Source organism: Mustela nigripes, chromosome 5 (genome assembly GCF_022355385.1).
Source record: "Mustela nigripes isolate SB6536 chromosome 5, MUSNIG.SB6536, whole genome shotgun sequence".
NCBI lineage: Eukaryota > Metazoa > Chordata > Mammalia > Carnivora > Mustelidae > Mustela > Mustela nigripes.
The window spans coordinates 12977523-13003900 of record NC_081561.1 but is presented as its reverse complement, the minus strand read 5'-3'; the positions used below and the strand labels follow the sequence as shown (position 1 = coordinate 13003900).

Here is a 26378-nt window from a genome sequence, read left to right as displayed (position 1 = left end):
TACCACAAGGACAAAAAAACGCATTTCCCGGGAAGCCAGGTGGATCCGCCAAGAGGGTCTGATGCGTAAATATTTGCCGGCTGCCAACTGTACATCAGGGAAGGCGCGGGGTGAAGGACAAACACCCAGATAATCCCACCCATCGGGTAACTGGTGAGCCAAGACTTGTCTCCAACGGCGAGAGAAGGAGACGAGTCAACTGAGCGCAGGCTGGAAAGGTTATTATGGGACCTCGGTCTGAGGGGTCAAGACACAGATCGGAGTGCACGTTTTGCCACGTACTATCAAATCTTCACATTGGGCCAATGATGTAATTAACCTCTCTGAGCCCCGTCTCCTTGGGCAAAATCGGGTAATCCTACTTTTACAGCAGGGCTGGTGCCCAGGAGGGGCCTGTGGGTGTGCCCATGAATGAGGCCCTGTCCTGTTACTGATAGCAGCGACCTTCCAAGGGGATTCTAGACACTCTCAGCCTTGGACGATTCACACCATTGTCAGGGCAACTTGCTAAAACCCAGACCTCGTTCCTTCGCCCATGAGAACTCGGAAGACCCACCCAGTCCACAGAACCAGTGCTCCGAGAGTGACACAAATAGGAAATTCCGTTAACGCCTTATGAGCTGTACTAGTCAAGGCCAAGAACTAAATCGACGTGAACGTGAACGTAGTGCCTGATTACATTTGGCCTCCACCCGCATGGCTGCAGGCAGGAAGGGGTACACCTCGCCAAGTATCAGTCTTAGGAAAGGCTGGTTTTCTCTAATGGAGTTGTCACTTAGCAGATCTGCTCTCCAGGAAAGGTCTCACTGCTGAAGGGAAGTAAAAGCCATCGGCCTACGAGGAACAGTTCCCACACAGCAGGACGCGCAACCCCCTGCACAAGCTGACCCCTATTATTAAACCCACGCTCAATGCCCCCTTCCCAGCGATGGAATGTCCCCATGCCACGTACCCCTTGGTCCCAGGCAACAAGGCGTTACAGGCATCAGCTGGGAATGTGCTCCCTCCCTCCCTCGCTGTGCTGATTTCAATTTATCTGTCAATCCTCTGTCCCAGGCGAAGCTTCTGCCCGTGTTCTCCAGAGACTCCACCATTGTGAACGTTGTGAACATCTGTTCGCTTGCTGCCTCCTGTCCTCAACCAAGCCGGAGCCTCCCGGAGGGTCAGGGACCGGGTCTTACTGTTGTTTGTAGCATTAGAGCAGATGCCCACCACTGTTCCTGACACAGAGCAGACGCTCAATCATCTTTGATTATTTTTCTGAGTGAATATGGACTGGAATCCCTGAGATTTAGGTGCTTTTCTAAAGGGCTGGCAAATCATTTTCACAGAGTATTAAGAATTTTTTTTTTTTTTTTTAATTTTCAGGGAGGTGCTTGTGATGTGTGTCCTGCAGTCCTGTGGGTGCCCCTGACTTGGCAGGCACTTTTGTCAATGGCTTAATGACAAAAAGGGCCTCTTTATCAAATAGGCAGAAGAACTGGGACAGAGCAGGCATGGAGGGAATGAAAAAAGGGAACGTTTATTGGTTGTGTTGTCTGCTGTTCTAGAAACTTTTTTCTTTTTTTGTTCTAGAAACTTCTATATCCAACATCTCATTTCATCTTTATGACAACTCTGCAGGAGGAATGTCGTTATCCTCATTTTATTAAGCAGGAAATTGAGGCTCTTGGAGGACAATGAATAGGCTCGTGAGGACACAGGTAGTAAAGAAGGGAGCTGGAACTTGAGCCCATCCTGTTTCAATATGCTACCTAAAAATTGAATTGGGATACTGGTAAGACTGTGTACTTTGATTAGTCACAATCCGCACTCACTGTACACATGCAAGGTGGAGGCAATGTGTCATGGAGAGTATTATTACTTTATATAAGTATTTTAAATCTTACTAACCAGGGTAGGTAACAGTGTTTGACCTTGCCACCATCAGGCTGCCCTTGGGCACCGAGTTTAGAGGATTCGGCTCAGACATTGCATTGTAATCATCGGGATGGTGAACAGACTCATTGGACGATTCCTCTGTTGACTCATCTGATGACCTCGTCGCGTTGACTGTCTTAGTCTCTTTTGCTCCAATGTGGCAGAGTTGAGGCATTGCAACGGAGCCTCAAATCCTAACTATCTCAACTCTCAGAAAATGTTTTCTGAAATTTATATGGAACCATGGAAGATTCCGAAAAGCCAGGGTAATCTTGAGGAAGCAGAACAAAGCTGGAGGGATCATAATCCCAGATTTCAAGATATACTATAAGGCTGTAGGGTATTGGCACAAAAACAGACACATAGATCCACAGAACAGGACAGGGAGCCCAGAAATAAACCCATGCTTATGCAGTCAGTTCATCTACAACAAAGGAGGCAAGAATATACAATGGAGAAAAGACCATCTCTTTGATAAACACTGCTGGTAAAACTGGACAGCGACATGCAAAAGAATGGAACTGGACCAGTTTCTTACACCATACACAAACATAAGCTCAAAATGGGTTAGAGACCTAATTGTGAGACCTGATATCGTAAAAATCCCAGAAGAGTGCACAGGCAGGACTCCCTTTGGCCTTTGCAACATTTTTCTAGCTATGCCTCTTAAGGCAGCAGAAACAAGAGCAAAATTAAACTACTGGGACTACACCAGAATAAAAAGATTTTGGCACAGCAAAGGAAACCATCCGTCAAACAAAAAGGTAACCAATTGAATGGGAGAAGATACATGCAGAGGACGATCCAATAAGGTGTTAATATCCAAAACATTTGAAGAACTTATACAACTCAGTACCAAAACCCCAAATAATCCAATTAAAATATGGGCAGAGGACCCAAATAGACATTTTTCCAAAGACGACATCCAGATGGTCAACAGACAGATGAAAAGATGCTCGACATCACTCATCATCAGAGAAATGCAGGTCAAAACCACAATATTACCTCACGTGTTGGCATGGCTAGCATCAAAAAAGACAAGAAATGGCCAAAAATAGTAATAATAAGTGCTGGTGAGGATGTGGAGAAAATGGAACCCTTGTCCACAGTTGGTGGGAACGCAAGCTGGTGCAGGAGGGAGGTTCCTCAAAAAATTAAAAACAGAATTACTTACGATCTAGGAATTCCACTACTGGGTATTTACAGGAAGAAAATGGAAACACTATTTTAAAAAGATACATGCACTCCTATGTTGATTGCATTATTATTACACTAACCAAGACAGGGAAGCAACCAGGTGCCCCCCGACGGACAAGACAGGGAAGCAACCAGGTGCCCCCCGACAGATGAGTGGATAAAGAGAATGTAGTAGATACAACGGAATATCGTGCGACCATAAAAAAGAACGAGACACAGGCCTCCACTTAGGAAATGAAGTAGTCACGGGCATGAAGGTACAGCACAGGGAATATAATCAACAGAAAAACAACCGAGTTTTCTGACCTCTGGCTTAAACTGATCTTTCCTAACTGCCCTCACACCCACACTCACCTTTGTGTGTGCGTGCGATGGCTGAGCTCATTTATGCTATTTTCGGCTTTGTATCTTTAAGTCAGTGTTTAAAGGAACAAACGCCATTGTGGCCTCATCTTAAGCATGATCTCTGTCATCCTGGGTCTTCTGCATTAATTATTCTATGTGTTTATAACTGCTGTTAAAAATAAGTACGATAATTAACACTTTTTTTTTTTAAAGGTTATTTATTTATTCGACAGACAGAGGTCACAAGTAGGCAGAGAGGCAGGCAGAGAGAGAGGAGGAGAAGCAGGCTCCCTGCTGAGCAGAGAGCCCGATGCGGGGCTCGATCCCAGGACCCTGAGATCATGACCTGAGCTGAAGGCAGAGGCTTAACGCACTGAGCCACCCAGGCGCCCCGATGATGAACACTTTTATAGAAAGTTCTCCTGCACGGAACTCGTGGACTACCGACAACTGCATGTATCACATTTTGGTTAAATAATGGCCTAGACCAGGTTTTGCCAACCTCAGCGTGATGAACATCTGGGCTAGATGGTTCTTCCTGGTGCGGGTCTGTCCTGTGCTTTGCAGGGTGTTCAGCAAGCATCCCTGGGCTCTCCCCACCAGAGACCAGCAGTACCTCCTCCAACTGCCATGACCGGAAATATCACCAGACATTGCCAAATGTCCTGCGGGGGCCAAACTGCCCCTTTGGGAGACACTGGCCTAGAATATCCGTGACAGTTTCACTCCGTGCTTCTTCCCCAGTGTTGTACCATGTGAGTGTCTCCCGAAGCAACCTTGGCATTGACTGTCGGGAATCTGCAGCTTTCCCTGGATTAGGAACCTTCCAGATCTTTTCTCCTGAGTGCCTGATTTGTTATGTTTCAGGCGGATTCTCAGGGGATCTGAGGATCCACTGATGTCTGGCTTCTGCGGAGTCAATTCTCGGCTCCCCTGCTCCCGTCCCCGAGCGGCTTCCCCACTGAAGCGAGAGCTCCCAGCGCACTCTTGAGCACCCTGGCTGTCCTCCCCATGCTGCCCGGGTCAGTGATCTCCAAAATGACACTCTGGTGGCCTGAGTCACCATGCCTTCCGGAGTACTTGTCACACTCCCCGAGGAAAAGCTGACTCATGTAATATGATCCATTCTGGATCATTCGCATCAAAACTCCTGGGGATGAAGCCCTGAGTTTGCTTGGAATTCAAACGGAGCTCGCTGCCTGCGGCTTGAGCTCACTGTTCCTCTCCCCAGTAGCTGACTGGGAATGAAAACTGCAGGTAAACCCCAAGCCTCTCACCCAGCCTTCCTTGACTCTTACTGCACTGCCGCACGCAAAGAGGACAAACGTTACATTGTAATTGCTCATCCCATGCCATGCATCGGTTCAGGAAAGCCCGACAACAGCCCTTTTGGAGAGGTACTACTCTTATTCCCTTGTCTCGGAGAGGAAAAGCGAGGCACATGGCCAAGGTCACAGCTGGAACGGTGCAGACATGACTGGACTCAGGCAGGAGGGACTGCAGAACCTCATCTCTTACTGATGTCACAATACCTGCGCCCACGCAGAAGCAGAATCCCTGGTATGGCTCTGAACTCTCTCTTCTTCCAGAACCTTCCCTTCTCTGCCCTCTCTACGGCTGTCAAACAGATCTGATCGTGTCATTCTCCCCGTTAAGACCTTTTTTTTTTTTTTTTAAATCTTTTTATTTATTTATTTATTTATTTGACAGAGAGAGATCACAAGTAGGCAGAGAGGCAGGCAGAGAGAGAGAGAGAATGAGAGAGAGAGGAGGAAGCAGGCTCCCTGCTGAGCAGAGACCCCCGATGCGGGACTCGATCCCAGGACCCTGAGATCATGACCTGAGCCGAAGGCAGCGGCTTAACCCACTGAGCCATCCAGGCGCCCACCCGTTAAGACCTTTGAAGGGTCTCACTGTCAGCCTGATGATCTCCAGCCCCTCCCGCATGGACACGGGGGCAAATCACACGATGGCTCCACATTTCTGTCAATCTGGTCTGTCTCCATTCTTCACCGTATGCCCAGCGTTCCAGCTGCACGGGGCCACTTGCTGCTTCCCAGACACCCTGGGAGACTTCTTGTCTCCTCTCTCTGCTCCTGCCCTCGCTCAGGCTCGGAACTATCCTCTCAGAGTTTGGCCTGGGACATCCCCCAGTCTTCAGGGATGGCTCAGATCCCAGTTCTTCCGAGCAGCCTTTTCTGATTTTTCCAACGGACACCAGGCCCTTCCCTGTGCTTCCAGCTTGGCTCCCAGCTCTGTTACGGCATCTGTCGCATTATGTGATGATTACAAGTCTGAGCACCTCCTCCCCGCCCCACTGACCATGAGCGTCACAGACAGAGGCTGATTATCAATGCTCCTCATCTCCCAGCCCCATTTGTGCGCATGTTTTTGGAACGGATGGAAAAGTCAGTCAAATATTTGAACTGACGTCCCCTGGAATCAGGCTAGGCCACCCTGTGTTTTCCCACCGTTGAATTCACGAAAATAACCACCCTGTGACCTTTGCAGTCTTGCTGTTGTATAGAAAATAGCCTAATGAAGGGGAAAATTAAGGTTTTGGAAATCGCAACCGCGAGTTTTCCCCTAAGAAAATAACCCAAATAGATAAGGCAGAGAGGTTTCTGCTAGGAAGGATGCCATGGTACCCACGGTACCCTCCATCTCAGGACTGCGGGAGCATGGAACAGGTGCAAGAGCTTAATTAAGGTCATTGCATTTTCCAATTCTACATTCACAACCTGTCAGGCTACTTCCAGTAAGACTGCCCAGAGTTAGGCAATCTTGTAAGGTAAGGTAGTTGGGCGAGATGGAGTCTAGAAGATTTCTTCTTATAGGACGTACTACAATGGATTTAAACGCCAAAGGCGTTATTCTCCAGGGGAGGGAGAAAGAGGAGATTCTGTTCTCCATCTCCCTAGCTCCGGATGATGTAATTTTCCCAGCAAATATCACAGGGATGAGCATTCCATGATATTCACGAGACGTGGGATCACTGTGCCATTTTGGAGTATTTCCATTCTACTAATTACATAGACCAGGAGCTCCAGGGCACAGGGTGAAGGAGGTGGGCATCTTTCAAAGCTACTACAATAGCTAACACACGGGGTCCTTTAAGGGTTCTATAAGAGTGTTTTGAAAATGTTTATCTTCTCATGGACTCTCCACCAGAATGTGCGGTGTGAGGAAGGGTACTGCTATTATCTTGATTTTACAGAGGAGGGCGCTATGCTTCTGAGAACACGAGGGAAGGGTGGTTGTGCTGACAGCAGGCAAGTAGCTTTGGGTCTTCTCACTGCAGAGCCGGTGTCCTTTCCACCAACCATGCTGCCTTCTCCCAGAGAAGCCTCGATGACTAGGATTTTCTGGTACACGGACGTGCTAAGAAATCAATTGGCACAAAGCAAGGACAATAGATGCTCACAGAACCCAACTGCTTTTTTGCTATGAACTTGGCTTTGAAGAGCCCCAAGGCTAGAGGCCATTATGGAACAGAGAGGCAGGTTTGAATTCTAGATTCAGGTAGTATAACGGTCTTAGCGTGCATAGCACAGGGCTGGTGGTGAGTGGATGCACAGACAGAACAGGGTACGAGAGAGGGGAGACCCTATTTAGTAGGCTGAAAAATCCAACTGTGAATCATGGAGGGTTGGCACTGAAAAGGGGGAACCGCGTGCATTTACTGTGGCCACATTAATAACCTATTTTAAGGAGGACAGAAAAGTCTCCCCATCAACTCCTCATTTCCCTGCCTTATTTTTCCTCCGTACCCCCTCCGCATTTCACCACACTTTACACATTCATGGGTCTCCTCTCCCTAAAATGTAAGCCCACGAGGATGTGGAGTCTGTTTTGTCCTCACTGACCAAAAAGGATAATTTCCTTTGTGGAAAATAAAGGGAAGAATAAAGAAAAATATACCTGAAATAGGATGGCTACCACTTAGCATAGACGCAGTAAAAACAGAAAAATTCTGAAAAGCTTGAGAGTAAAAGGGCAGTCGTAAATCTGTAAAAGCATACATTCTAAACTCTCTTCTTTACCATGACATATCATCGATGTGAAAAGCTTTATACGCTCCCTCAGTCCTGTCTCCATCAAGAAAAACATTTAGCAAGTGTTCTCTTTGGAAAATTCAACTCTCCTTTTAGACATGACTAAGCCAAGTAGGAGACACACAGATTGAGAGCACAAAGGTGCCCCTCAGATTTCCAACCCCCTCCCCTCCGCCATATTCCTACCATTGAAATAGTTGCATGTTTCTAAGGAAGCCCTCGACTTTGAAAATTAAGCAACTATCTTATAACCTATCATGGTTATTACTAGTGAGGGTGAGGCAGTTTACTTTTAATAATTCATAGAGAAATGGGCGCCTGGGTGGCTCAGTGGGTTAAGCCACTGCCTTCGGCTCAGGTCATGATCTCAGGGTCCTGGGATCGCGTCCCGCATCGGGCTCTCTGCTCAGCAGGGAGCCTGCTTCCTCCTCTCTCTCTCTCTCTCTCTGCCTGCTTGTGATTTCTCTCTGTCAAATAAATAAATAAAATCTTTAAAAAAAATAATTCATAGAGAAATGAATGCCAAAACCTCTACCACAATCCAGGTTCAGGACAGCCGTTGGTCTCTTTCCAAGAGAGCTTTGTAGCATCACACTCTGTCACATGGTAACAGAGGCAAGCAGGGCCCTGGGCCTCAACCACGGGAGGGGGATTACAGGTTATCAAACCCCTCTGATACTCTTTTAGGAAATTCGGGGCAATTTTTAAAATTAAAAAATCACTATCTTAAATCCTAATCTTTCTTGAAAAAAACCTGAGCACCATTTCATCATCCTTTCTAAAGAAAGACGTGTAATAAAGAGATACTGCTTTCTGGCTGCGGATTTCAGAGGCACTGCTTGTTAAAGTTTTTAAAAAGACATTAATTTCCTCAGAGGACAGAGGAACTTTATTATCTACAAATATAACGCTGAAAATGAAATGAAACTTCCAGGGGAACAGCTTTTGTGATGGGATGCGCACGAGTTATAAAGAGAGTTTTCAGAGGGGAGAGAGAACAATTTTCTTCTTGGAGACCAAAAATGTGTGAGAAATTATGCTACGAACTACAGTGCCTGAGGCTGAAGAATGACAGAAATAAGCACTGAAATCCAAGAAAACAGTTAATCAGCCTCATTTGAGGCCAGCAGGCACGCACTGTGTATTTTATTATGGCCTTCTAAGATAAGAAACTCAACATTAGAGCTTTTGTTTTTCTCTTGGACTCTAGTCAGCAGGAAACTATGCTCTTCTATATATAGAGCAGAGCACCGAGCCTTCCTGAGTCGAGAATGCATTTTGAGATTTTCTTTTTCCCAGTAGTGGTGATGAATTTAAATTAATTCATTCATAACCCTTCCTCTGCCCTTTCCAAGGCCAGGGACCCACGTTACTGAAGTCCTGTCTGAGAATGGGATGAGACATAAAACCGTAAGACACACAGAGTGTGACCCACGGCCCTCTCCAGCTCTGATAGAGGAGCCCAGCAGTGGTGGCTTCCTCCCAGAACTTCAGCCCTCCGCACCAGCACGGCCATGCTTAGATCATGCTTGGCTGGGTGGTGGTGCCAGGAGGCAGGATGCACGGCAAGGAGACCTGTGTTTGAGACCAGCAGGGCCCCTCACTCGCTGGACATCTAGGTTGGGCTTCTCCAGTTAAATGGAGGAACCAAGCTGCCCACCTCACAGGCTTTCTCAGTGCTGGTGCAGTGTGCTCCGTAAATGTCAATGTTGGTGGTTGTTGTTTTGTTTTAGTTTTATATATAAGATTTTATTTATCTGAGAGAGAGAGAGAATAAGAGATAGGGCACAAGAGCATGGAGAGTCAGAGGGAGAAGCAGACTCCCCGCTGAGGCAGGAGCCCGATGCGGGACTTGATCCCGGGACTCCAGGGTCATGAACAGAGCCCAAGGCAGTCGCTAAACCAGCTGAGCCACCCAGGTGTCCCAAGATGGTTGTTGTTTTAACTAGGGGTGCGCTTAAGCAGGAACCATTCATCATAAATCAGTCGTTACGGATATTATCCATGAATTTATTAAAAACGCTTCCTTTAGTGTTTTGGTTATTTTTGGCCTGAAAAATCTTTCTGGACAACGGTTCTGAGACGATCAAAAATCAACAGTCACGCATTGGGCAAGAGCAGGTTTTCTACCGATGCATATAGGAATTCAGGAGCAGATTCTCCTTCTTTTGAAAATATGCTGCCTTTTTTCATCCTCTTAAGACTTCAAAAGATGTTAGTGGTGTGTACAGTCTCATTTTAACCCACCCCTGAGCAGTTTGCTCATCACCTTAGTGGGGAAGATCTGTCCTGCTCATGGTGACATCACCTTGCACTGAAGTCGCATCACAGCACTGGAAGTAACAGTCACATTATAAAACAATATCAACCTGCAGCCACTTAGAGCTAAATACATGCATCACCATCAAAGAAGTGACCTAAAGTAAGAAATTGACGTTCTGGCCTCAAGAGGTCAGGGACAAATGGTCACTGATACAAGAAAGAGGATCCTTCTGTGGAAACGCGTTTCATTTAAGTACGTATGTGGGTTCACAGACATGAACAAAACCCTGAGCTGCTTTGAACAGATGCTACTACACAAGCCAATGACATTTGGGTCTTTGGTTTCATTCTTGCCAGGCCACCAAGGCACCAAGGCTTATCACCACCAAACACTGATTTGCAGACAGAAGCGTTCTTAGCACAAGCCAACCCAATAATTAGATTGTTATGGCGACGAGAAACCTTGGAAATCATCTAATTCATGACCAGGAATTATTCTTTAGAATTTCCTATGGCCCTAGAGGCCACGTGAAAAAAAGCAGTTGTTACCATGGAATGTATTTATACTAGGATTATAAATGAACTGTGCTCTTTGGAAGGTCTAAACGTAATTATGGAATAATATGATTAAGAAAGACCAGTGGTGTTATTAATTGTGGGTCTACCACAACACTTGGCATGCAGTATTCAGTAAATATTACAAAGAGTTCAAGTTGGTTTTGGAAACTTTCCTGCATCTGGTTGACCATCACTGGTCTGGATTTGTTAACACAGATGTACGACTAATATCTGGAAATATTCTATTTCCAGAAACAGTCACAGTCGAGTTAACAACCTACTTCAACCTATCTCGCATGAGGTTACTGAGTTGGACAGGTCCCGAGCAGACGATCTCCCCTGTTGGTTTTCCTTTATGAAACACACAAGTGAAACATCTGAGCCAGCTGTTAGTCTAGCCGCCTCAAAGACCTCCAGGACCCTCTCCAGCGGTTCCTGGGTTCTTCTGTATGTCGGATTACAATCTTGTGTTATTTCTCTCATTCTCAATGGTTGGTCTTCTACAGACTTGGGGAGTGACTACCAGCTTCCTGCCTTTTCATAAAAATCTCACCAACCACTTGGAGACAGTCTATCACTCCTTCCTCGAATCTGCCTAGAATGTTTGCTCATTTCTCTTCTCCCTCTTCATCTGATCATCCTCATCTTTTGGATTTCAGCTGAGATGCAGCTCTCCAGAGAAGCCCACCCTGAATCCCACCTACCTAGCTGACCCCCTACTGTATGCCATCCTCCCGCCCTGACTCCCCCGGTGTATGCTGCCGGCAGAGTCTGCATCCCTGGGGCAGGAGCCCTCCAAACCTGGTTCACTGCTGTATCCCCAGGGTCCAGCACACAGCCTGGTCCAGGAAAGGCACTCACTAAAAAACTGCTGACTGATCTTACAGATGCTAAGGAAACACAGGTACCTTCCTTTTTAAGTGTCAGAACTTTCCTGTTCTAGCTGTTGAGGGACTCAGGGGTAGGAAAAGGTAGAGGAAAAGTGAATTTATCAGGACATTTATCTGTCCACTTTGAGACCCATGTGTAGTAAGCAAATGTATCCTCCGTAGAGCTCAATGTCTGCTTAAAATTTCCTAAACCAAAACTCAGTGGGTGAAAAATAAAATGGTCACGCAGACAGACACACATGGGGATGTGGGGTGCGTACCCATTTTCCTGCACTCACACTTCTGGATTTGGTTTTGGTCACGCAGAGAAAAATAAAATGGTATTAAGAACATCAATTATTGGGGGCGCCTGGGTGGCTCAGTGGGTTAAGTCGCTGCCTTCGGCTCGGGTCATGATCTCAGGGTCCTGGGATCGAGTCCCGCATCGGGCTCTCTGCTCAGCAGGGAGCCTGCTTCCCTCTCTCTCTCTCTCTGCCTGCCTCTCTGTCTACTTGTGATCTCTCTCTGTCAAATAAATAAATAAAATCTTAAAAAAAAAAAGAACATTAATTATTGGGTGGTCAGACTATGGGCATTGGGGAGGGCATGTGCTATGGTGAGTGCTGTGAAGTGTGTAAACCTGGCGATTCACAGACCTGTACCTCTGGGGCTAATAATATGTTACATATATCAATTAAAATATCAATTATATATCAATATATTGATATATCAATTATACATATCAATTATTGATATACATGAGGAATAATGGGAACAAAATGTGGATTTTTTTGCTTTTTTAGTTCCAATGCAGAGATTTCAATTACTCCTTCCATGCTAATACGCTAGTCAGGATGCCCCCCTCCCCCACCTTTCACCTACTTGTGCTTATTTTTCAGATCTCTGTAAATTCCTAAAATTCTGGAAGTTAACTTTTAGTCTTAGCTGGAGGATACTGGAGACAGCTGCATGATCCACTATGAAACCCTACACCTCCCTAGTTTGCTAGGAGAGCCAAGGATGGTCACTTTCCCCATTTCATCGTCTACAACGAATATGGTGTCAGAGAATTAAATGAAGGTACAACGAACTTCAGGGGGTAGAGTTCATCATCAACATTACAGGATCTTAAACTCAAGTCTGCTATTACTCAGTGTGATAAGCAAAGATCGATGTGCAACTTTAAAGGAAGACATTTTTCCTTTTTTCTAGTATCTATAAAAACAGAATTCACACAGCTCAACAACCGGCTGGGGAGTGTACCCACGACTAAAGCTTGATTCTACAGTTAAGGGAATTTCTAAGGAAATATTAAATGTTAGATTGAAATACCTTTCTAGGGGCGCCTGGGTGGCTCAGTGGGGTAAAGCCTCTGCCTTCGGCTCAGGTCATGATCCTGGAGTCCCGGGATCGAGTCCCACGTCGGGCTCTCTGCTCAGCAGGGAGTCTGCTTCTCCCCTGACCCTCGCACTTCTCATGCTTTCTCTCTCTCTCTCATTCATTCTCTCTCAAATAAATAAGATCTTTAAAAAAAAAATACCTTTCTATTTGATGCTCAGAAGAACTTAATAGCATTCGTTTAATAAATGTTTACTGAGTATTTGCTACATGGCAGGTCCCACCCAGGATGGAATGAGGATGTTGCAGGGGAAGACAAGGCTGGTCCCCGCCCCCATCTGAGAGAAAATATACATACACGCAACATGGGGCCAGACAGACACAGCCCAGAAGGAGGCAGACCTTCCCCTGGGGATCTGAGAAGCGGTCACGGAGGACATGGTGTTTCTTGAAAAACAAGTCGAATTTTACTCTGCAAACGAAGACGGAGTGCGTGGCAGAGGAGAGGAGAGTGCATTGCAGACAGGGAGCGTTCGACATGTCGGGATCATGAGAAAAACACAAAGGGTTAAAGACCCGGTTTTGCCGCCATCATTAAAATTTATACAACGCGTGTGTTGCGAGAACACAAAGTTCAACAGGGACAAAGGCCATCAGTCAGGTTCACTCTAAACATTTTCGGCAGGGAGTAGACTAAGAACCCAAGCACAGCGGCTACCCAGGACTCTACATTCATTCATTTGTTCGTTCGTTCACTCATTCACACGGTGGTTTATTCACTCCGACATTTATCAAGCATCTATCGTGACTGTAAGCCAAGCCCCATTCTAAGTGCTCAGCATACAAGCCTGAACCAAACAGTTCTCACCTCTGTGGACGGTATGTTCTATTAGGTGAGAAGAGCAATAAGCCAAATGAAAAGCCAACAATATGGGCTGTTAGATGGGGAAAAAGCTCCAAAAAAGAATAAAGGGGTGGGGGCTGGAGAACACGCTGTGTTGGGAGAAGGGTTCTAATGTTGAGTAGGGAGATCAGGGAGGGTCTCCCTGAGGAGGTGACAGCCGAGGACAGACCCCAGGGAGGTGAGGGAGGGAGGCCTGAGTGTGTGTGAGGGAAGAACAGTCTAGAGCGAGGGAACAGTCAGCACAAAGGCCCTTTGTCCGAGGGCACCCGGCATGTCCCAGGCGGCGAGAACAGCGAGAGGCCTTTGTGGTGCGCGAGGGTGGGCAGCGCGGAGAACCAGTCAGGGAGATGACAGGGGTCCGTGCCATGCTGGCCTTCTTTGCTTTTCACTCGTAAGCGGGCTGGAAGGCCAAAGAAGCATTCTGGGCACAGACATGATTATGGGTTATCGCGTCCCCCTCAAAACTCATGTGTTTGATTCCTAATCCCAGTACCTCGCAATGGGACAGCCTCTGGAGACAGGGTCTTTATTTTTTTATTTTTGTTTTTAAAAAAGAATTTATTTATTTGACACAGAGAGAGAGACAGCGAGAGAGGGAACACAAGAGTGGGAGAGGGAGAAGCAGGTTCCTCACTGGGCAGGGAGTCTGATGCGGGACTTGATCCCAGGACCCTGGGATCATGACCTGAACCGAAGGCAACCGCTTAACAGGCTGAGCCACCCACGCGCCCCTGACAGTGTCTTTAAAGGAGCGACTGAGCAAGAGGAGGTCGTTGGGGTGGGGTTCTAACTAAATGGTGATTTTTTAAGAGCAGGAGATTAGGACACAGACACACACAGAGGGAAGACCACGAGAGGACCCAGGGAGAAGTGTCTACAAGCCAAGGAGAGAGGCCTCAGAGGAAACCATTCCTGCTGACAGTCAGATCTTGGACTTCGAGCGTCCAGAGCTCTGTGAGAACATAAATTCCTGCTGTTTAGGCTGCCCAGTCTGTGGTACTGTGCTGTGGCGGTCCTAGCAGACTAAGGTTGTCAAGACCTGATTTTTGGGGTGCCTGGGTGGCTCAGTGGGTTAAGCCGCTGCCTTCGGCTCAGGTCATGATCTCAGGGTCCTGGGATCGAGTCCCGCATCGGGCTCTCTGCTCTCTCTCTCTCTCTCTCTCTGCCTGTCTGTCTACTTGTGATTTCTCTCTGTCAAATAAATAAAATCTAAAAAAAATAAAATAAAATAAACTTTAAAAAAAAAAAAAAGACCTGATTTTTGTTACATGTTGTCTGTCTGATTAAAGGGCAAGAGTGGAGGCAGGAGACCAGGCAGCAGGGACGATGGGGTCAGGCCACTGGGTGGGAAGTGGCTCATCACTGAGACACATTCTCCGTGGAGACCTAACAGGATTTGCCAACCCCTCAGACATGAGGTGCCAGAAAAAGAAGGGTACCAAGGGCGACCGCAAGATTTCCAGCCTGAGGGACCAGAGGGATGAATTTCCCTTTTCCTTAACTAAGAGGGACTCCTTTAAAGTGTATTCCCTCAAAAATCTTCCCCAAATTCCTTCAGGGTCAACAGGGACACAGATCCCATCTACCTTTTACCAACAGGGAAGCCGCAGCACAGGGAATGGATGAACTAAGATGAGAAAGAAAATTAGTGGCTGATTAGGATTTTAAGTTTGAATCCCAAGATTTATGTCAATTAGATCACAGAGCTTACTGCAGATATTAGAAATGGCATGATACCTGAAATGAGAAAATGTCACTTTCAAAAAAGACATGAAATGAGAGATCACCTCACACCAGTCAGAATGGCTAAAATCAGCAGATGCTGACAGATGCTGGCGAGGATGCGGAGAAAGGGGAACCCTCCTACACTGTTGGTGGGAATGCAAGCTGGTGCAACCACTCTGGAAAACAGCATGGAGGTTCCTCAAAATGTTGAAAATAGAACTGCCCTATGACCCAGCAATTGCACTACTGGGTATTTACCCTAAAGATACAAACGTAGTGATCCAAAGGAGCACGTGCACCCGAATGTTTATAGCAGCAATGTCCACAATAGCCAAACTATGGAAAGAACCTAGATGTCCATCAACAGATGAATGGATCAAGAAGATGTGGTATATATACACAATGGAATACTATGCAGCCATCAAAAGAAATGAAATCTTGCCATTTGCGACAACATGGATGGAACTAGAGCGTATCATGCTTAGCGAAATAAGTCAAGCAGAGAAAGACAACTATCATATGATCTCCCTGATATGAGGAAGTGGTGATGAAACATGGAGGGTTAAGGGGGTAGGAGAAAAATAAATGAAACAAGATGGGATTGGGAGGGAGACAAACCATAAGTGACTCTTAATCTCACAAAACAAACTGAGGGTTGCTGGGGGGAGGGGGGTTGGGAGAAGGGGGTGGGATTATGGACATTGGGGAGGGTATGTGCTTTGGTGAGTGCTGTGGGGTGTGTGGACCTGGCGATTCATGGACCTGTACCCCTGGGGATAAAAATACATGTTTATAAAAAAAAAAGACATGAATCATCAGGGAAGGAAACAAATGAAGACCATATCATTTCAGGAAACGGATACAAACAAAATCTTCGCTAAGACGAATCGAACCTATTTGTAACGTACTTTCAGGGGCACGGGGGTGGATTTTTATGTAATCTGGTGGAACATTCACCATGGTTTCTTGGACATTTTCACTGCGTGCCATGCGATAAGATGATGGATTTGGACAAAAGAAGACACTTGTTCTTCGCAAACAACCCTAATGAGGCTGGTGGCGGGGTCATTCCCCCTGGTTTACAGACGAGGAATCGAAGGCAAAAAGAAGTGGTGCCTTTGGCTGACATCACCCCCGTGATGCGGGGGTCCCCTCCAGGTGGCTGTCCTGCCGGGGGCTGTCCTGCGACTTTGGATCCATATGGCACTCTTCAAGTTTGCTTCAGCTTCATCTCTAGCTCCCTCCTCCTGCACCCCTCTCCCACAAGTGGTGAGCCAACGCTGTACGTGACCATGTCAGTAACATGTAACGTGTTATGATGGAACATGTCGCATTGTTGAGTCATGGAGGAAGCCCAGGTTAGAGCAGTGATTAAGAAATTACTCCTGTCTATAGTATCATTATCAGCAACAGCCGAACTGTGGCGAGGACCCAAATGTCTACCGACTAATGAGGGGATAAAGAAGAGGTGGAGTGTATTATTACTCGGCCATCAAAGAGGCCACCTTGCTATTTGCAACAACATGGATGGAGCTAGAGGGTATTACGGTGGCTGAGTGAAGTCAGAGAAAGACAAATACCTTATGATCTCAGTTATGCGTGAAGTTTATTTAAGAAAACAGTTTAAGAAAACAGAGGAACATATGGGAAAGGGGAGGGGAAGAAGAGAGGAAAACAAACCATAGGAGACTCTGAATGATGGAGAACAAACAGGGGTTGATGGAGGGAAGGGGTGGGGGATGGGCAGTAAGGAAGGCACTCGTTGTGATGAGCACTGGGTGTTGTACCTAGTCATGAATCACTGAATTCTACTCCCGAAACCAACATTGCCTGGTATGTTAACTAAGTAAAACTTAAATTAAAAAAAAAAAAAAGAACTTGTTCACACAGATCAGAACAGATGGAGTGTCCTTGGGAGAACGTGAGCAAGATAGTAATGGGTCTACAGACCATCTCGATAAATGGTTATTATGAAGAACTTGGGATTATTTAGTGTAGGAGAGAGAGAGAAGCCCTTAATAAAGCCACCAGTAGAGACCTTTGACGATATGGAAACTTTTCACAGGAAAGGAAGACTAGAAATAGAACGGGAGGGCTCTGAGTTAGGAGAAGTAAAACTTGTAACTTACTAGAAGAAACCCGGTGATGATCAGACCTTCCTGACAAGGGGGTGGTCTCTCTGGGGGCCTTGGGAGGCTCCTGCTGGTGCAAGGAGAGGAAGGCTAATGGTGAGGAAGGATGCAACAGGCAGCGGGCTGCTTGCCTGGATACTGTCTATGGCCCCTTCCATAACACGTCTATTTGTTCAGATTTATGGCCCAAAGCCCGGCATTAATGCTCCTTAATTCTTCTGGTTTTCACGGGACTTAACAGTGTTTCATCAGGAGCCGACCGCAGGAATGCACCAAGGCCGGCAGGTGACATTCCATTAGACCTCAGGGGCTTCGTGGCTGGCTCACCTAAGCACTCGGGAATGTTTCTTCCCACTTGCCGTGTTTTCTGGGGGGACACTGGAAATTGCCAGAAGAGAGAAAGGATTCTTTTTTCTGTGTTAAGCTTGGTGAGACCAAGAATGAAATCATGTTGACAGGCAACAGGGAGCATTTGGAGGCAGCTGAAAGAAGGTAGCGTCACCAAAGACAGAAAGACAGGGGCAGAGCCCGCGCTGGTGAGAGGTGGCCTGTGACACCCCCATTGCTTCAGATCTGTCCAGGACTCCTGGAAGTCCTGGGGACGCTCAGAAAAAAATCTCTCCATCTTTATTTGTTTGGGAAGAAGAGACCTCTCTCTCTCTCTCTGGAGGGTGATCTTGTTCGAGTGATGTCCATGTTAACTCCCTACGTTCTGGCTGGTCTATCAGAACAACCCTGTCCTTGACCTAAGGTGGGAGGGAGGGAGACAGGAGGGAGTGAGAGCCCAAGGGTGACAAGAAGCACAGGGGATGGCCTTGGCCCAGCTGCCAACAGCAGGCTCTTCCCCTTCCTGGACCCTCTTCCCATAATCTCATCTGTTCTCTCTGATTCATTTCAGTAAAGAACCCGACCTGGTTTAGGTCCAGCAAACTTACCCTCTGGTCGACACGCGGCTGAAATATTCTACAAATATACACAGAAATTCCTGAACTGAAGAATGGTGTGTCCCCTGTTGGTTAGGGCTTCCCACTGAACCTTTTAAAATGGCTTATTTTAGTAGAAACACATTTAGCAACGACCACGCTCCCTCGAGGATCTTTTTCAATTGATTAAAGCTCCTGGGAGATACAAAGACTTACTAGGCAGACTGCGGGTATGGAGAATGGGAATCAGGCGGACTGTGAGCTGTCTTCAGGAGGAAGCCCCAGGCCTGAGGACATGATCCCTTGACTTACTACCTAGGACGGTGCTTTTCAAAGCGTCTCTGAGGAAGGACCCATTTTGTTGGCTGGCTGGTCAGTGTATTTATCTATTTTAATTTTCAATCTATCACAAACTGATGCTTTTGTAAAATGTAAAAAACCTAAAAAATGAAGCCCTTTTTATTATCAGATTCAACAGACATAAAATCATACTGTCAAATCACTATAAAAGCATCTAAACACTTGGCCTCAGTTTCTGTACCGATAGGGTTACAGGTGGGCAACCAGCCATCTGCAGAGCCCTCTCGCGAAGCTGGCATTGGGGAACTGACTTTGCCTTCCTTAGTTTTTCTACTTACTCAGTCTCCCTAGGTCACGTGAGGATTAAGATGATAATGAAGATATATCAAAGACTATAAAGTACCATCCACATTTAAAATGACTACTTTCTTTATCAACGGTAACAGTAGTTAAGAAGGATGCCAAGGGGCCAAAGAAAGCTTTTTCCAGCAAGGGTGGATATTAACGCATGATCAAGTCAGAATCCTAGCAACAGCTACTTCCCTTGGAATCACTTAAAGCCCAAACACAGAGTTGGGCTTTAAGTTGGCGGAGAGTTGGGAAACGATCACAGAAAGCTCCTGACCGTGTCCATCCTGCCTCTGGCTCTCTGCCTGGTGCCCAGCAGGCTCCCCGCCAGACTGCAACTTTCCCACTGGCAGGACCCAGCTAGCAGCTGTCATTACTCCGGGACAGGCACTCGGGGTCCCAAGCTCAGACACATCTTGCACGGTGGGCGGATTGCACCACTTCTTGTTATGCTAGGCAATTAGGGCAAGCAACATGCCTTGGAATCACACTGGGAAATCCGGGAGGAGTGGGGTGGTATTTGCATACATGCAGAGGTACGAACATTTCAGACCGGGTCCTTCGGGTTCTCTTTCCAGATCTCCCGGCAGGGCTACTGGAGGGGATTCTGGCTGAAGAAGGGGCTGTGTCAGGTGTGGCTACACACTGATGGCCAGTAATCAGGCTTCAGCCCTCCGAGTCCTTATCAGCAAGAACAGGAGCATGCCTTCCACTTCTCCTGTCACACTGCTTTTCCACCACCCTCCTGCCGACTCTCCTCTTTTCTTATTTACATTCAAATTGCCTTTTTCCTTTCTTTGAGAGAGAGAGCACAGGCCTGAGCAGGGGAAGGGGGAGCCCGAGGGGGAGGGAGAGAATCTCAAGCTGACTCCCGCTGAGCGCAGAGCCCTATCTGGGGCTCCAACTCACGGCCCTGAGAGTGTGACTTGAGACGAGATTAAGAGTTGGACACTTGACCCACTGAACCTCCCAGGAGCCCCTGTCTTTTTGTGTCATAAAAACAATACACACGAAGTAAAAAAGCAGTACAGAAAGGTATGAAATATAAAAGAATTTCTCTTCCATCTCCTCACCTGGGGGGTAACCACTATTAATAATTACATGTATAAGCTTTCAAAAAACATTAAGACTTATAGAAGCCTATATGTTATATATATAACAGACGTTATTCTTTACATAAATTTATGTATTTAGATATACTTACGTGTAAATATATATATTAATATATTTATATCAAGTACTTAATTTATAGCAAATATTTATAATTAAAATCTATATTAAATATATTAATATATTCACACATATTAGTACATTTATACATATTATGCTATTTATATAGTACACGCATGTATACTATATGTTACTTTTTCTTTTTGATACATGTGATTGTTCTATAGTTTGGCAATAGGCAACACGACTTTTTTCTTCTTCCACACTTTCCTTGACATTCAGTGTTTGGTCTGATTTTACTTTTGAACTTTTCCCCTAGCGAGGACGAGCCCTTACCCTGCCTGGTCTTTGCATCCCTGAGTCACCGTCAGATCCCCTAACCACGCCCCCCAGACAAGGCCCCTCCCCTCCCCCACCAAGTACCTTTCCAGCCTCTGCATGGTCATGGCCAGCGTTTTGTTCAGCTCCTCAATCATCCTGCAGCCGGAGGGGTGCATGGGGAGGGAGCCGGTGGTGGAGGGGAGGTGCGGGCCGAGACTGCCGTACTGCAGCTGGTGTTGGATCTGGGATGGCAGAACCGTGTGGTGGTGCTGGGCCCCACTCTGCTGGCCACTCTTCTGGGCGGCATAGGATGCCAGGGAGAGATCTGGCCCCCCGACAGGCATGCAGATCATGACTTTCTTTGGAGGTAGCGGCGGTGACAGTTTCACTGGCAGACAAGGCAATTTCACAGGGGCGCCAGGATCTGCAGCAAAAGGAGGGCGAGAGGCAGCCATGAGTTTGGGGGCACGGGCAGAAGCCTGGACCATTGCATGGGCGCCCACCCTGGGACTGTGGGCGCGGGCATGGGCCCAGAGACGAAATGCACCAGCTGAAGACACCAGTGGGGTAGGTGCTACACAATGAGCACACAGGGACTCTTATCTCCTGCTGAAAGCGGGCCTTAGGGACCCAGGCAGGCATTAGCGATATCTGTCACATAGCTGTCAGGCTAAGTAAGGCTCACCGGGGAACGAACACAGCACATCCTTCTGTTCATGGAAGCCCATCGAACTTCAAAGAGACCTGTTCTAGGGTACACTATGATGTCTACAGCTTTGTCACTGTCCTGTGAAAATATCGTCTCCGCTGGCACACTCTAACAGGCACGGGACTAGAAGCCAGTTCTACTTCAGATCCATAAACAGAGTGAACCTCCACAAGTGACGTCCCTGGTGCTAGCCTTAATGCCCTCCCCAGTCACCTGAGCGTGATGCATTATGAGGACTCGCAGTCACACAGCGGACTTGGATGCCCCACGTGGAGGCAAGGCTTCTGTGTCTGTGTGCTGTGTCGCTCATCTCCCCCTGTCCACACAGGACCTCCGTGAGATCTGAGCTCGGTGGCGGGACTGGTTGGCCCACTCACGTGGCAGCCACAGTTGGGTTGTTCAAACTGTAGAAAGGCTCCAACAAGTACTCCTAGGCCCTGGTGTGACCTCCACGCACTCAGCACCCCTAGGTCTCAGGACACTGGCTCTGAAGCTTCCCAGAGATGCTCAAACTCAGGGGAGCTGCAGGACAGAGCAGTCCTCGGGCCATCTTTGGGACAACCTTGCAAATTCCTGGAAAATGATCTAGCACCGGTGGGGGGCAGGGTTCAGTCCTGTGGGCTGCAGGCTGGCCTGGGAGAAGCTCGGCCAGGAGGGGTCACGGCAGGGCTGGGGAAGGCTGGACGGCCGCGTCCGAGTGCTCTCCCCTTCACACCTGGTGTCCACATGGGGAGGACCACAGGTTCTGTGTCCTGCTCCTTGAGGACTTAGACTTCTCTCCATCCATCTGGCTGCTTCAAGTGTGGCCTTCTCCAGTTTCATTTCTCCTCAGTTCTACCAAAGTGACGTCCCAAGGGCACCAATCTGCTGTCCCACCTTCGTTTAAACCCCACTGATGGCCTAGAAATAAACCCCATCTTCCTGACACACCATCCAAGGTCCGCGTGCTGGTTAGCTCTCTATGGCCACACTTTACCTCCTGACCTCCTGCTAGCCTACCTGAAAAGCCTTAGATCAGAGTCTCCTCTGACACTCACTGCTTTTCTCCTGTGCATTTTCCTTATTTTCTACCCCCCCCCCCAATTCAGTCTCGGCCCTCCCCTAAGTCCCACGGGGTGGCCGTTGTCCCTCACACTCTCCGCATGGGCTGCCGTGGTCTTCCCTGGTCTCCTCAAGGCTCCCCTCCCTCAGCAGAACGCTGTTCCTGCCTCAGAGAGAAACCTGAGAGGTGCGCGGGCGAGGCCTCTCCTTCCCACAGAACTTCCGTGTTCCCCAAACTACCTGCCGTTCCCACAGCCCTGGGCCTCTGCCGCCTTCCCTCCTCCGTTTGGAGTATTCCTCTCTGTTTTGTCTTCCGGGCCCATTCCTCCTCTCCCCTCAAGATGCAACTCAAAAATGACCTCCTCCGAGAAGCCCTCCTGGATTCTCACATTGCTCCTTCCATTCCGCACCCAGTGGGCCTCCTGTGGGTGTGAGGTGGGTCAGTGCCCACAGCAGTGGGGGCAACAGTGATGGCGGACAGCACTCTAGCCGCCCCTAACCCCGTGCCAGATGCTAAATGCTTTTCACTTCGATCCTCACAGCGACCCTGGCATGTAGACATAGTATCATCTCACTTTTGCGGATGATGCGATGCCCCTGGGCTCTGAGGACCGAATGGCACCTCCTGGTTGCACAGCTGTCTGCCCTCTGCTGGAGAACCAGGACCTCAAATTGCGTGTCACTCTCTTCTTAGCGTCCTGTATGGTGTCCCGCTCCCACAGCGAGGGGCTCACATGTTTAGAGAACGAGCTGATGTTCCAACACTCTGTGGTAGGATGAATTCGCACCTTCCCCCAGAAATAGATGCTCTCCTACCTCTCTAAGGCACATGAGCATAAAATGAAAAACAACTTTAGGACTACGCAGCTGGGGGTGTGTGGACACTGAATTATGGCTCCTACAGCAGACAAACATGGAAGCCCAATCATTCCAGGGGGCCTGATCGGCTTGCCCACCAATGCCAGAACGCCAACCAGTGTCAACCACGTCCCTCTACAATCATCCCATGTGTCACCATCCCCCATGCACAGGACCCAAGGTAATCTAACCATGTTCAAGTGCATGACCAATGGTGCTCTCTTGAAAGTGACCAAGGGGCAGAAACCCACCTCCTATGTCCACTTCCTGCTACTGAAGGGTCCACTCCCTTGGCCCTTGGAAGGCTTTGCACAACCCTAGCAAATGCAATGTGTCTGGACATGTTAAGGGTTTCTATCCAGGAACGTTTACCCATTATTCCTTCCTTTGTGTTCTATCTAAGGAAGGTAGGCGCTCAGTCGCTTGGACAGAAGGAAACAGAGCCAAGAGGGCAGCATGGAACCCTCGGAAGGAACAGTGAGGACCTTGGGTTCTACCATCTTGCTAAGCTACACCTTCCTGCACACACTCAGCCACCATGCTTCCTGCCACCACTTCTGCAGCAAAGTGTACTTGGTTTCTTTGCTAGGAAAATGGCCAAGAGGACACTAGAAATTCTACTGAAACAGGCAAGGAGGTAATGACCACATTAATGGACATGGTTACTTTCATTGCTTGAGAAAAAAGATATTGGGGTCCTAGAGGACCCCTTTCTCTTTTTCTGCCCGTGTTTCTTTTCTGGTTGTTTCACTGTATATGGTCATCAATTAAATAGGAGTAGGAATTGAAGAATTACTTAAAATAGCCTTTAAGCTCAGTAGATTTGGTAAAAAGGAAGGAAATTGGGGAAAAGGTTAAAAGGTGGAATTATTGGCTTTCCGCGAATTAGCTCTGTAATCCCTGCCTTTCTCCAACATGGTAGACAAAGGAGGGGAGTCTAGGCAGCCCAGATCTTTAGTAACGCTCAGTGTCTATTTTTATATCTTTATGATATCTTAATACCAAGTGATTGATCATAACAGATGTGGAGCCCGCTCTACCCCGTCTGCCATTCCGAGTTTGTCACTTTATCTTTGTCCTTTGCAAACTTCTGTGTTCTCTGCCCCCTTGAGTACCAGTCTGGGACCTCATTTCCTCTTGTAGGGTGGGTAACACGGTCCACCCTTCTAATCCATCTGCGCCCTGTACCAGACATCTTCCCCCAGCACACGTCACGCTGGAGGTCCCCCAAGCACTCCCTGCCCGGCAGGGCTGCGGGCCATCTAGCCCCTCCCAGCACCGGCAGGTGCCTCCACCCTGCATCTCCCTGGCCACTCTGGGCAGACGGCTTCCTCACTGGGTTTCCCAGCAACCACGCTCCTTTCTCATGGCCTTTGTCACACTGGCCCCCTTCAACACCCTCCCTTCCCGATAATCAGAATTGCATTCACCCTTCAAAGCACAACTAAAGACCGACTCCCCCTTGGAGCCTTTCCTGCTCCTGGTCAAGGCCAGCTGCATTTGGGTGGCCCCTCCTACGCCCGCTTCTGCCCTCCCTACAGGGTGCACAGAGTGGAGCACAGCAAAGCCCAGAGGTGTGTTAGCCTCAGGCTGATGCAGAGAGCCCCCTCCCCAGGGATTCTATGCAGGATGGTGGGCGGATGCCAGCTTTATGTCTTTTTTCTCTTTTTTAAAGATTTTATTTATTTATTTGACAGAGAGAGAGAGAGAGAGAGAGAGACAGCAAGAAAGGGAACACAAGCTGGGGGAAGAAAGAAGCAGGCTTCCCAGCTAAGTAGGGAGCCTGACTCGGGGCTCGATCCCAGGATCCTGGGACCATGACCTGAGCTGAAGGCAGAAGCTTAACGACTGAACCACTCAGGGGTCCCACATTTGCGTCTTTTAAAAGTGATGTCTGAAAACCACTCAACCTCTTACTCTTGTCCTGTTCTCTGAAAACAAAACAAAAAAGAGCGCTAATTCCTTTTTCTTTAAGTAGATGCCTCATCTAGCACAGAGCCCAATGATGCAGGACTGAACTCACGACTCTGAGATTAAGACCTGTGCTGAAATCAGGAGTCAGATGCTCACCTGACTGAACCACCCAGGTGTCCCAAGAGCGCTAATTTTTTTTTTAAAGATTTATTTATTTGATATAAAAAAGATCACAAGTAGGCAGAGAGGCAGGCAGAGAGAGAGGGGGAAGCAGGCTCCTCGCCAAGCAAAGAGCCTGATCTGGGGCTCGATCCCAGGACCCTGGCGTCATGACCTGAGCCGAAGGCAGAAGCTTTAACCCACTGAGCCATCCAGGCACCCTCCCAAAAGCACTAATTCTTTTTTTTTTTTTTTAAGATTTTATTTATTTATTCGACAGACAGAGATCACAAGCAGGCAGAGAGGCAGGCAGAGAGAGAGGAGGAAGCAGGCCCCCCGCCGAGCAGAGAGCCCGATGCGGGGCTCGATCCCAGGACTCTGAGATCATGACCCGAGCCGAAGGCAGCGGCAAAAGCACTAATTCTTAAGAGAGTTCTTGAACAACCCGCGACAGCCCCCCGATGCTTGCTAGAAGTTTGTATTCCTGGCCTTCACCTCTGACCTACTGAAGGAGAGTCTTGGGGCCAGGCATTTGGATTTTATATGCTTTCCAGGTGCTCACCATACTCAGGGGTAAGAGGAAAGAATCGGGGGCAACCTGGGGGTGCCAACCTGCTTGGAGTATAGCGCCCAAGGAGAAGATACGATGCCTTGGTTCCACCCAGCCCCTGAGCCCACATCCGCCCTGAGTGGTCAGCGGCACGGTCTCCAAGTTCTATTTCTATGCCCCCCACATATAAAAACTAAAACACTAATTTGCAGGAAACCAATTTACAAAGCTACACCATCTAAGATCTATTCACCTAATGACTACCTTTGCCTAAATCTAACATCTGCAATTAAGGGACTTGTCTTAAAACCAATTTGTCTAATGGCATTTCCGATTTAATTTTATATTTATAAAAATCACTTATGGATGCACACTTTGTGCATGAAAAGATTTCTTCTATCCTTGTGGGTGAATTTCTTTTTTCTGTTTTATTTGCCTTAGAATACTTTAAGGACATTTCAGACAAGTTTGCCTAAAGAGCCTTTTTTCACAATTTTGTCTCAAGTAATAAATACTTAATCAGATGTTTAGCTTTTCCTGATGACTTGATTCCGTGCATTAGAGCCCTCTTGTTTCCTTCTTGCTGATTTTCCCATGTCCTATGCGTGCTGTATGCATGTATTAAGCAAACAAGGAAACATACACCCAATAGTCATTTCCACTTAACGAGGCACGGACATTTTTGTAACAAGGACGACAGATGGAGGTGAATGGATTGGGAATGGACGGCAGGTCCCGACCATTTCTCTCCAAGGTGCTAAGTTCTCACCAACCAGCGTC

The 26378-nt window shown here is 47.6% G+C and overlaps 1 protein-coding gene across 9 annotated transcripts in view; it reads right to left on the bottom strand.

Moving 5' to 3' along the window:
• The window catches only part of PHACTR1 (phosphatase and actin regulator 1), a 553099-nt gene that overhangs the window by 47966 nt on the left and 478755 nt on the right, over positions 1-26378 (bottom strand). For all 9 annotated transcript variants that reach the window (XM_059399448.1, XM_059399449.1, XM_059399454.1 and 6 more), the window contains one exon: positions 20470-20791. In XM_059399448.1, the coding sequence (XP_059255431.1) occupies positions 20470-20791 (322 nt within the window). The remainder of the gene's footprint in view (positions 1-20469; positions 20792-26378) is intronic.